We start from the raw sequence: 11,812 nt of genomic DNA, 5'->3' as shown, positions 1-11,812 counted from the left end.
TAGGATCTCCATACCCCTGACTTCACAAGCTCATATTCTCAGCAAAAAGTCCGAACACGGCTAAAGATTTCATGCAGGAACAGTTGCAGGAAGTATAGATTCATTATTTGTTTAGTAAGTGTTATTCATTTCTTCTAAGTGATTATAAGTGGTAAAAGGAGATTAACATGCCCAGAAGCACAATAGGGTACTCAATCTCCAAGATTCAATACAGGTGAGACGAGAAAATAAGCTTAGAAATGGCATATCTTTTAACCAATTTTTATCTTTTTTCTTTATCTGAAAAAAAGGGTACATAATATCTTTGCAAATAGGAAATACCACACCAATGAAAAAGGTATAACTATTAACTGAATAAGAATGAAAATACATACAGCGCAAACCTAAACACCTACTATACAGAAGAACAAACGGTAACACTCAGACTTGAATACAAGGCAACAAATCGATTGAGGGACTAAAATTCTAATTTTAAACATAAAAATTGGAGGAAAAAAAAAACAAAAAAAGGTGAAAAATAAAAAAGAAGGTTCAGCCATGTCGTTTTCCAGAGAGACTGATAGAGCTGACTTTCATAGGAGTTGCCACCACAAGTGGAGCTTCTGGGGAATCACTAATAGCAAACTTCTCATGCATAAATCTTGATTCCACAATCGACTCATCTTTCAACACTATCTTATAACAGTAGCAGCTCTTCAACCCTTGTTGATTTCTGTAACAATGATGAGCACTGTTCTTTACTTGCTGAAAGTCCCATATGACACTGAACTTGCCCACGGTTGCAACAAGGTGGCGTTCTTGCTTACCATTCTCGGTGACCTGAAAGAGAAAGACAACAACAAATATGTGAGATACTTGATGCTACAACGGTATTAATGAATCAATCTATAATTAGAACTAGTTTCCACAATACATAACAAGCAAGCTATTAATTCATACAAGGCAACCATATGAAAACAGATGTCACCAAATTGAAGTATACATTTCATTTTACATTCAAGTATGTATGCAACAAATATTAATGAAGTGAATACTAACATGCAAGTGATTAACAGAACAATACTTTGTTTGCATCCCCTGTTACTCTGCATTTCAGCCCAATTTACAGAAAACAGCAACATAAATCCGACTTGCATTATTCCTACATCCCTTATGTCTTAAAAATATCCTCCACCATTTTATCTCACAGACCATCATTCAACCTGACAGAATGTCTTGCTCCATCAAGACAAGAATCAAAATGATTCCAGCAATATGCTCAGGTTTATAATGGATTACATGCCTTAAATCTAAACATGATAGTCAGTGAAACTAAGCTCATTTGCGAATGTTCGCAATCTTGTACATTGCCCCATATGCTAATCATAGACAAAACAGGAAATTGGAAATTTGAAGCATTGGAGTACATTAATTACAAAACTTTCAACTTTGATGATTGGAGTATGTTTTTTTAACATGAAATGGCGACACAGCTGGGGGGTTCTGAAAAAAAAAAAACCTACATTCATTTTTTTTCTTTAATAAAACTGATCAAAGGGAAATTAAATGTGCTCCAGTTAATGATGTTACCCAACAGACATAATAATAAACAGCTACATGAAATATGCTTACACGGATATATGTATTAATATCTTATTGCAATGCAAGTATAAGACAACATAACAAAAACGTAAAAATAATTGCGAAAAAGTGATTACCCATGAGAAATGGCCACCATGGAACTTATTGGTTTCACCAGCCAAATGTGAATCCAGGGGAGTGAGCTTCAACAGCCTCGGAGCAGGTATCCGATTTCCCATACGACCACTGAACCCAGTCTTAGTCTTCCCATCCTTATCAGTGAACAACGTACAAATCAACACCAAGTAGGTATCAGTGGTGCCAAGCACCCACTTTCCATCAAAGGTAACATCAACATGAGTGATCGGTGACCCAAGTCCCGGGAATGCAGTCTTCGCCTGCCTCATCGACGTTTTGGAATACAGCCTTATCTTCCCATCAAGTGACCCTACAACAATGGAACCATCGCCCGTGGTCGCGAAGCACTGGAAATTAGTCCCTCTTGAGAACTGATGCCCCTGGCTCCAATGCAGCACTGGCGAATTCGAAGAATTCGCAATTTTCTGAACAATTCCCTTCTTATCACGCATATCCCACTGGCACAGCCTGTTATCATCCAACCCCAGGAAAGTTGATTCGGAAGGATCCAATTGCGACCCTTTAGTGTCGTTTGTTATGTCTCTCATGGTGATGTCAGCGCCATCCTTCTCAAACTTCCATTCAGTAACAATCTTTCCAGTCTCGATATCAAGCTGGTGAAGCTTCGAAGCGTTGGGCTTCCCTTCGCTCATTGGACTCATCAGCATCATGTTGGTTTCCGCCCTCATCAGCAGGGCTTTGTTCGCGGTATGCTGCCGGAGATCGCCACCGGAGAATTTCACAGCCACACCCTTCCCGTGAATTCCCCGGTCGAAATTCCGGTAAACATGAACGCCGGTGTCGTTAACCAAGAAACTATTATCCAACGCTCCCAACGTAAGGCTCTGAACTCCGCCATTCGCAGCCTCTTCGAACTCCTCCAGCAAATCGTCTCTTGACCTACCCGGCGTGGTGGTTCTTGGTGAATTTCCTAAGGAGGCATCGTCGGCGTCTTCCCAAACCGAATCGTCGGCGACCTCCGGTTTCACCCAACCGATAAACTCCTTACCATAGACCTTCACTTTGTTCTCCTCCGTAGGTTCGAGGCCGTACACGTTGTAGAAGAGTCGGTCCTGGAATTCGGTGATGAATCTCCGGTATGACTCGTCGGTAGGAAATTTGAGAGCCCAGACTCCATTAGAGACAAAATCGACGCGGCGTTGGTCACCGAACATCTTCAATTGCATCTCCGTCGAAACCCTAGCCTTAACCTTGATCCCAACCTTCATGTACCACTTACCGTCGTTTCGCTCGTCGTTGTCGTCGTTTTCGTTCTCTTCATCTTCTTCTTCGTTGCCGATTGATTTGACGAAGGAGTAAGCGGTGCGTTTATCGGCGACGATCCATTTTGCGGCGGGGGTGTTGCCACCTATGTGAAGGTAGAGTTTAACGGCGTTTTTCGGAAAGGAAGAAGAAGAAGAAGGAGAAGGTGTGTTTGATTGGTACTTGAGCTTCAACGCTTTGAGCCTAGCGTCAACTTCATCGAGCTGGGTTGGGGTTTGAGTTGCAGAAGTGGAAATGGTTTGGGCATCTTCGTAATTTTCCTCTTCTTGTTCTTCGTCTCGTTCGTCGTAGTCGGAATCAGAGTCGGAGACTTCAAGGCCTTCGCGGCTCTGAGAGGTACCCATGGATAGGGTTGAAATTGGGAACAGGATTTGAGAATAGGATTGGAAATTGAAGATACGAGGTTCGGATTTGATTGATGAGAAAGGAGAGAATGAGATTGAGAACCGACTGATTTTGGCTTTTGCGTTTTGGGGATTTGAAATGGGGGGATCAAGACGTAGCGGTTTTTTTTTTTTTTTTTATATATATTGTCAGTGCCCGTTACTTAGGCGTGTTTTTGCTACGCCGCTCTGCGGTGCTTTTGGCGTGGAAAATACGCACCTCTTTTTTATTTTTTATTAAATTTTGAGTAATTAAGTTTAGTTTTTATTTTGGGTCGTAATTTGCGAATTACTTGGCAGTTAAGCTAAGTAGTTTTTTTTTTGTGGATTTGGACTATGCCCAACAATCCAAACCCAACTCAAAGAACCACCCGACCCACTCCTTAAACTAAATGTTGCGTTAGTCATGCCTTCTCTGGCTACGGTTATTGTGAATAGACTCCATAGCCATGAATTAACCTACCTTGTCGCTACGATAAAGCTAAGTACTTCTTTTTATTTTTGTCAGCATTGGGTTGGGCTTTGTGTTAGCATGGGAAACTAAAGTTGAAGGGCAACAACCCGATAACAGGCCCTTGATTTGCTGGGCCAGTGTAGCATTCTGCTTTCTCCAACTGGTATGGCCTTTTATGTAATTCGTGTGTTTGTCATAACTCTTGTTAACTATAAATGTATGAACTACTCATAATCTGACTATGTTTTTTGAGATTTATCTCTTTCTGAATTTTTCAGTGTTTGTAAAGATGATAAAAGAGAGGTTACTTTATCTCGTTTAATTTGTATGTAGGTTTTTTTTTCCTGGACTTCAGCTTCATATAATACCCCCAAAAAAAATAAATAAATGTATGAACTAAATCAAATTGTAGTTAGAAATTTGGTTGAGTGACATATCATATGTCTCTTAAATAACTACATCCGAATTTATGTCCTACCTAAAAAAAAAAAAAAAACCTATGTAACGTGTGTCAGTGTGTTGTGCAATTGAAAATGTAGGAGTAGGATTATACGTCTAAACTCAATTTCTCGGTGGCCATTGGAAACTAGATTTTAATAAATTGCGTGCTTCATTTGTGTGGCATAAAGGTTATCAAACTCGTTTAAGTAAACTCATGGAGCTGACCTATACTCGTTTAAGTAAATCTCGCCATTCAAAATTAATAATATGAAGCTTAAAACACATACTAAACTAAAATAATAATACACGTTATAAATTATAACAGGTACTTTAGAATACGTATAAATCCTTCATAAATGCTTATGCAATTATTAAGCATACAATAACAATAAGTACTTCAGTTCAACCCATACAATCAAAAGTTCTAATAAATTAAAACTAAAATCTTTCAATATCTTCATCTTCTATGACATCAATATCATCTTTACCATTTTCGTCAGAAAATCATTTTCTTTAAGTTCAACATTAACCAAATTACTAATAGTCTACATCTACAATCATTAACCAATAATTTAATATTCTGTAAATTATAAAATTAAAATAATAAATCATACTGACCTAATATGTAAAAGCTTAAAGCAAAAAAAAAATCTAAATACTAAATCCTGATCTATTAAATCTTAAAGAAAAACTTTTTTAAGAATAACATTACTTAAATGGCTAAATGCAATGACGGAAAATCATGGTAGCAACAACACAAAATAGTGATGACACTAAAGAGCCAAAGATGTCAAGTAGAAACTAGAGAGTGAGAGACTTAACGACAGCGAAGGAGAAACAGGTGAACTCGCAAATGGCATTTGTAATACCCTAATTAGCCTAAGATTTACCTCGTGTCGTAAAGCAACGGTTAATCAAGGCTTATGATAGTTCAAAAGCTGATACATATATATATATATATATATATAAGAAATAATATAATTTAGAAACTTGATGAAGGATATAGCTCAAAAGCAGGATTTAAAAGCGCAAAACGAACTAACGAAGCGTCTAACTTAAAGCACAAGAAACATATGTGATATAAACAAAGATAATAGTATAATAGTGTAATATCATAAGAAACTAGCCACGACTCCCGGAGTTTAAGCCGGCTAGCCAAATATACAGACAAAAAGGAAACTGAAGTTTAAAATGGCTTATACAAGTTTTCCTCTCTCTCAAATACAAGCCTCTAGGCCAAAACAAAATACAAAAGCGAGAGACATATATACAAAGTAAACCAAAAAGACTCCAAAAGGGTATCCGGATCCTCCGCTTCTGTCACCAACCAAACAACTCACACAGGTGGGTTGCGACTTGCATATGAAAAACACAACAGAAATATGGTATGAGAATCAAAGGTTCTTAGTATGGTAACAGTGCCCAGTGATGTAGGATATAAGACCCCGGGACGCCAAAGGCAATCCTAGACTTCATATCCGTCACGAGATTCGAACTTAAGGAATACTAAAACAATAAAACACATATATAACTCTTAACATAAATAAACCGGGTATTCTATCTTAGGGGATTTCTATTCTAAGTAAACACCACTGTCCCACAGCCTTCACCAACCTAACCTCCTTGCGATCCCATCGCCACCGCCTTCCGAACCTCCTCCATCCCAGTAGAAAGCACAATATATACAATGCAAGTAAAACACAAGTATTACAAGTAAGACAAGTAACTCAAGTAGCAATTAAACATGTTATACAAATAGGCATACAATTACAAGTCGGCAAAGCAAACAAACAGATAGAAAATGCACATGATGAATGCCTGTCCTACTGGCTGTGATATCACATTGTCAGTTCAACTGCCAACCCGACACAACTCCATGGAGGTGTTACCTTTCGGAAATCATAATGGGAACCCACCGAGATATCGTGCTCAGACCACCATCCCGAATATAGTGCCGACACACTATAGTTATTTCGAAAGGATGTGAGCGGGATACCATTTCCACATACCTTACATCTCAACGCAAGCAAGACGAACCACCGCCCTTACGCCGCCGCCGCTACCTCGACAGGTGGGATCCAACCACCGTCTCTGCCGGGTGCATAACGTCTCATAATCTCAATAGCCACTACCTCGACAGGCGGGATCCAACTGACGTCCCTGCCAGGTGCATAGTGTATCATAATCTCAGTATGAATCAGCACTTCAGTGGTCTTCAGAAACTTTTTCAGCATATATGGATCCATCATCTCATTCAGAGTCCTCGACTCATCTCAACTACTGTCAATTCAACATTTCCATTCCTCTTTTCCACTCCATCGAACTCATCCTTAGTACACCAGAAACCTAAACCTCCGTTCGCTAATTTTTCATAATAAACATCAACTAAAACCCTTAACCCATTTCCCATATTTCCATACTCAAAATTAAACCCAAACGCCTTAAAATGGTGTTATAGAAGCTTACAACATTGTTGGGAATGTGAAGTAGTTGGAAACAAAGTTTAAGTTTGAGAAACAGGGCGTGTGCGTACGCACAGGGGTGTGCGTGCGCACGCCCAGGAAGATTTTGAAAGTGTGCGTGCGCACAGGGGTGTGCGTACGCACAGGTACTAAAATTTGTAAAGACTGTTCACTCGCACAGGATCTGCTAGCGCCCCCAACAGACCAGACGACCCTTCCCGACTTGTGCGTGCGCACAGGGCTGTGTTTACGCACAGGTCGTAATTCTTCATTGATGTGCACGTGCACAAGCTGTGCTAACATTGCGAGCAGAGAACCTTTTCCTGCCTGTGCGTACGCACAGGTCTGTGCGTCCGCACAGAATAAGATTTTCGCAGGGTTGTGCGTGCACACAAGGCATTGCGTGCGCACATAACAGAAATCCTGAAATTCTGCAACTTTGCAGAATTTCAGACTTTTAACACCAACTTTGAATTATCATAACTTCCTCTACAAAATTCCAAATTTTACAAACTTTATATTAATTTAAAGGGTTTTCAATAAGCTTTAATTTCAAATAATTTTCAACCAATTTTGAAAACCAAGGAATAAGTTATGATCCGACAAAGTTCACCAAAAACTAACTTAAACCTAACTCACAAGAATCTCAATTTACCAACCTTCATAACCCAAACCAACCAAAACCACATTAACTCTATCCCATATCAGCTCTTACCATGTGCTATACTTCAACTTACCACTCCACCATATATAATCATCAATTCACATCATCAAAACATAATAATACCCTTACTAACCATCATTATCATCAATTTCAACATCATTCTCCAATATCATACTGTCAAGATCAATATAGCCATTTATCAATCACTCCAAATTATCAATTATCATGCACTATCATGCCCCACTTCTACCAACATAATCATAGCTCATCAATTCATCATAAATTATCGTACCTCAACATTCAATATCCAACAACCAATATTTACCAACATAACAATATTAATTCATCATACATCATCAACAACCATTTTAATTCAAACCTATCCTATGGGTCACTAGCCTAAGTGTCCATGAATATTATATACTACATAGAGAAAACCGAAATCATACTTTGGCCAATCCCCAATATGCACCAAAACCCCAAATTGACCCCAAGACAAGCTTTCAATCACAATCTAAGCCACCAAGAATCTCCAACAAGCATCAACAAGCTCCAAACTCACCATAATCAAGCTATATATACATAAATCATCATAAATCAACCTAGGGCTCATTATAATTGAAATTTCACAAGAGTTTCAATGCCTCTTACCTTGCCCAATAGTTTTGGAAGCCAAAACCAACATCAATCAAAGGCTAGAGTGTACCTGAACACCCAAAAATCACAAAACCTCACTTAGCCAAAAACCCTAAAACTCAAAACTTTGAGGAGAATAAATGAGAGGGATTTGAGCTTGCCTTACCAGTTTCTTGGGTGAATTTGGTAGAGCTCTTCACAAGGAATGCGTGGCCGTAAATGGTGCAGCGATTGGAGCTCTGTAGCTCAAGATATGAGCTTGTGAAGATTGAAGTGAATAGTGCTCAAGGGTTTCTCTTCTTTCCCTTCTCTTTCAGCTAAGTGTGTGTGTGTTTAATGATGAATGGGTTCATTAATCGACCCTTATATATGTTGGGCTTGGACCCAACTTGAGCTCGGTCCAATCCGTTAGCGTTTTTAGCCCGTTCGGCCCAACTTTGGGACAAATCTTTAACACTAACGCCCGGTTTTTCCATCTATAATGTTTTCCTAAGGTTTTCGACTGTTTTCACTTTTTCTCACACAGTACCGGGCAGACTTGAACCAGTTCGACTGTCGGTTCGCGGTTTTTCACGGTTTTTTGCAGAAAACACATTTTCTGACTCAGAAAAACCTACTGAGTCCAATAATCACATTTAAATCCTCAAAATCTCACTCTAACTTTCCAGAATTTAGTTTGGGCATTTAAATGATTTTATCCGTGAAAAATCCGTTTCTTACATCCTCTCCTCCTTAAAATGATTTTCGCCCTCGAAAATCTGAATCACGCGATGTGATATATATATATATATATATATATATATATATATATATATATATATATATATATATATATATATATATATATATTCTCCACGAAGCATCCTAGTTACAACGTTGCCACCCCAACAGGTTGTCAAAGTATCTCGTCCACGATCATCCCTCCGTGTCGACGTTCTTTCTCGCCTTCCGCCGCGTCACTCTGATTATTGTAATTAAGAATCCGAAATTTTTCCTTAAACAAATACCGATTTTATAATATTTCCTTTCAAAACCGTTAAAACAAGTTCAATCTAAATGAGTCCATTCTTTAAAACCTTATTACAGAGTCAAAAACCTTTTATTTGTAAATCAATCACTTTGAAGCACGATTCTCCTAAATCCATCAGAATCCTTAAATCAAAACCTTTCAATTTGAACCCCTTTTATTAAATTAAACTTTACAAACCAAAATCACAAGTTAACAAATTCTTAGGACTCACTTTCCTTTTTAAATCATATCATTTGATCAAAAGTTACAATCCTAATTTCAAAACCAAATCATTCAAAATAGTTTATTCTAGACCAGATCACTATTGAGCTTTCTGAAAGGAGTCAAAATCATTTACTCGGAAGTTGATTACTTCAAATCATGATTTTCTTAAATTTAAAACTTTTCAAATTGAATCCCTTTCGATAAGAGAAATTGGAAACCATTTTCACAATTGAACAAAATCAGAGAACTCACTGTTTTTTTAAGCCATATCTCTTAAATCAAGAGTTCTGACTAACTTTCAAAACCGAATCATTTAAACCAAAGTTCCAAACCAGATTGGAAATTATTCTAAACCTTAAAACCGACAAAATCATAGTTAAAAATCGCAAAGGCGTTAGTCGGTACTTCCGTTGCCACTAGCGCTGAACCGCACTCATCACCCATGCAGGGAACCGCCAAGACTTCTAGTCATACCTGGTAACCATCCCGGCACGTCCACTCTGATCGTTCGTCATCACAAGTCCAAAATCCTCGGCTACCGCCACTAGAATCCTCCTTTCCCATGGTTTACTTTCAACAAAACCCTAAGCTCTCGTAACCCTAACGACGACTTTGCAAAAGATAGAACCAAGCTATCCTCAGGTCCAGGCAATATAATACTCAAAGCATACGCTTACCGCTCATTGGAGGATCCGACCCCGTCGCATCACATGCATCCAAAGTACACACACGGCTTGACTGTTAATTTTGTCCCTCATCTTGGCTGTTCCCACGACGGCAATTTCTGGCAATATGTCCAGGTATTCCACATGCATAACATTGACCATTTTTTTTCGCCCGGAAAAACTGGGAATTGTTGTTTCTTCCGAAGTTTCTTTGACCATGATGATGTTGAGTGGCATATCCGTCCCTTTTGAAGATCTGGCCTCTTGGTGGAAAATAATTCTCATGACCTTTGCTATTGGTACCCCCGCGAGTATCTCTCATTAAAGTCTGCTTCTTAATACAATCCTTCACCATTCTTGCCTCGTTCACCAATTCTAAGAATCCCGTAATCTCCAATGGAACCACTACACGCATGATATCTTCTTTCAACCCTACTTGGTACTTAATGCATTTCCAGCCTTCATAGGATTCAGGGGCACCCTGACTTATTCTTGAGAACTTACAAAGTTTCTCAAACTTACTAGTGTATTCAGCTATAGTCATGAACCCTTGCTTCAGCTGTAAGAACTCCAACTCTCTGGTCTCTTTTATTGGCTCAAGAAAGTACTTCTTGTAGAAAGCTTCCTCGAATAACGCCTAGGTAATGTTCACGTTCTGTTGGTGTAGTAGTCAGCGCTCTCCTTGCCACCATTGCTGAGCTTCTCCCACTAGTTGATAAGCCGCATGCTCCACGAACTGGTTATACGGTACATGTTGAGTTAGCAATGCATGCTTCACAGCTTGGAACCAATTGTATGCTTCAGTATGGTTTGTCGAACCATTGAAAACCGGCAGGTCAACTTTCTGAAAAGCAGCTAGAGTTCTTGGAACACCTCTCAAGCTGTCCTCAGCACCCTCTCCATTTTCGTTTCTGCTTCCGGCTGGTAAGGCTAACCTCTGCACAGCCTGCAGAGTCGCAGCAGCATTCGCCTCTATGGTGTTCGCCAGATTCGCCATCGCCACCATAAACTCGGCATGGTTATCAGCCGGTTGCTCATTCCTACTCTCTTGTGAACGTGCTCGACCTTGTCCGTGAATGGCCATTGGGTTTCCTATCTACACCAAATAATCGATATCGAGGTGATCAGTCTCAATATCAAAAGCCTAGTGTTTCAATTATCCCAAACAGGCACTCACAAACAAGCATGCTATACAATATCAAGTAGATAACCTAATAGTATCAAAGAAAAGACACACAGAGTATGCAATGAAGCACAATTGGTCCATCCCTCAGGCTCACGAGGACGAACCGCTCTGATACCACTAACTGTAACACCCTAATTAGCCTAAGCTTTACCTCGCGTCGTAAAGCAAAGGTTAATCAAGTGTTACGACAGTTCTAAAGCTGGAACATATGATATATATAGAAGAAATAATATAATCTCGAAGCTTGATGAAGGATATAGCTCAAAAGCAGGATTTAAAAGCACAAAATGAACTAACGAAGCGTCTAACTTAAAGCACAAGAAACTGATGTGATATAACCAAAGATAATAGTATAATAGTGTAATATCGTAAGAAACTAGCCACGACTCCCAGAGTTTAAGCTGGCTAGCCAAATCTACAGACAAAAAGTAAATTAAAGTTTAAAATAGCTTATACAAGTTTTGATCTCTCTCAAATACAAGCCTCTAGGCCAAAACAAAATACAAAAGCGAGAGACATATACAAAGTAAACCAAAAAGATTCCAAAAGGGTATCCGGATCCTTCGCTTCTGTCACCAACCAAACAACTCACCGAGTTGGGTAGCGACCTGCATCTGAAAAACACAACAAAAATATAGTATGAGAACCGGAGGTTCTCAGTATGGTAACAGTGCCCGGTGATGTAGGATATAAGACCCCAGGATG

General features: G+C 39.2%; 1 protein-coding gene across 1 annotated transcript; it reads right to left on the bottom strand.

Moving 5' to 3' along the window:
- Window positions 1-249: 249 nt before the first annotated feature.
- On the bottom strand, window positions 250-3,586 carry LOC112782384 (protein CYPRO4). The gene is made up of 2 exons (XM_025824743.2): window positions 1,698-3,586; window positions 250-819 (listed from the first exon to the last, which is right to left on the bottom strand). The coding sequence occupies exons 1-2, from the start codon at window positions 3,324-3,326 to the stop codon at window positions 532-534; spliced, it is 1,917 nt and encodes a 638-aa protein (XP_025680528.1). The 5' UTR covers window positions 3,327-3,586; the 3' UTR covers window positions 250-531.
- Between the last annotated feature and the right edge of the window lie 8,226 nt (window positions 3,587-11,812).

The sequence above is a fragment of the Arachis hypogaea genome, chromosome 20 (genome assembly GCF_003086295.3).
Source record: "Arachis hypogaea cultivar Tifrunner chromosome 20, arahy.Tifrunner.gnm2.J5K5, whole genome shotgun sequence".
Lineage (NCBI taxonomy): Eukaryota > Viridiplantae > Streptophyta > Magnoliopsida > Fabales > Fabaceae > Arachis > Arachis hypogaea.
Note: the sequence above shows the minus strand (reverse complement) of the source record. Positions and strands in the feature narration are given on the sequence as shown.

Excerpts from the sequence above, each read along its gene's own strand:
- LOC112782384 (XM_025824743.2), bottom strand. The coding sequence starts at position 3,326 with ATGGGTACCTCTCAGAGCCGCGAAGGCCTTGAAGTCTCCGACTCTGAT. Across the intron at positions 820-1,697 it reads ATGGTGGCCATTTCTCATGG|GTCACCGAGAATGGTAAGCA; the intron begins GTAATCACTTTT and ends TTTCTCTTTCAG.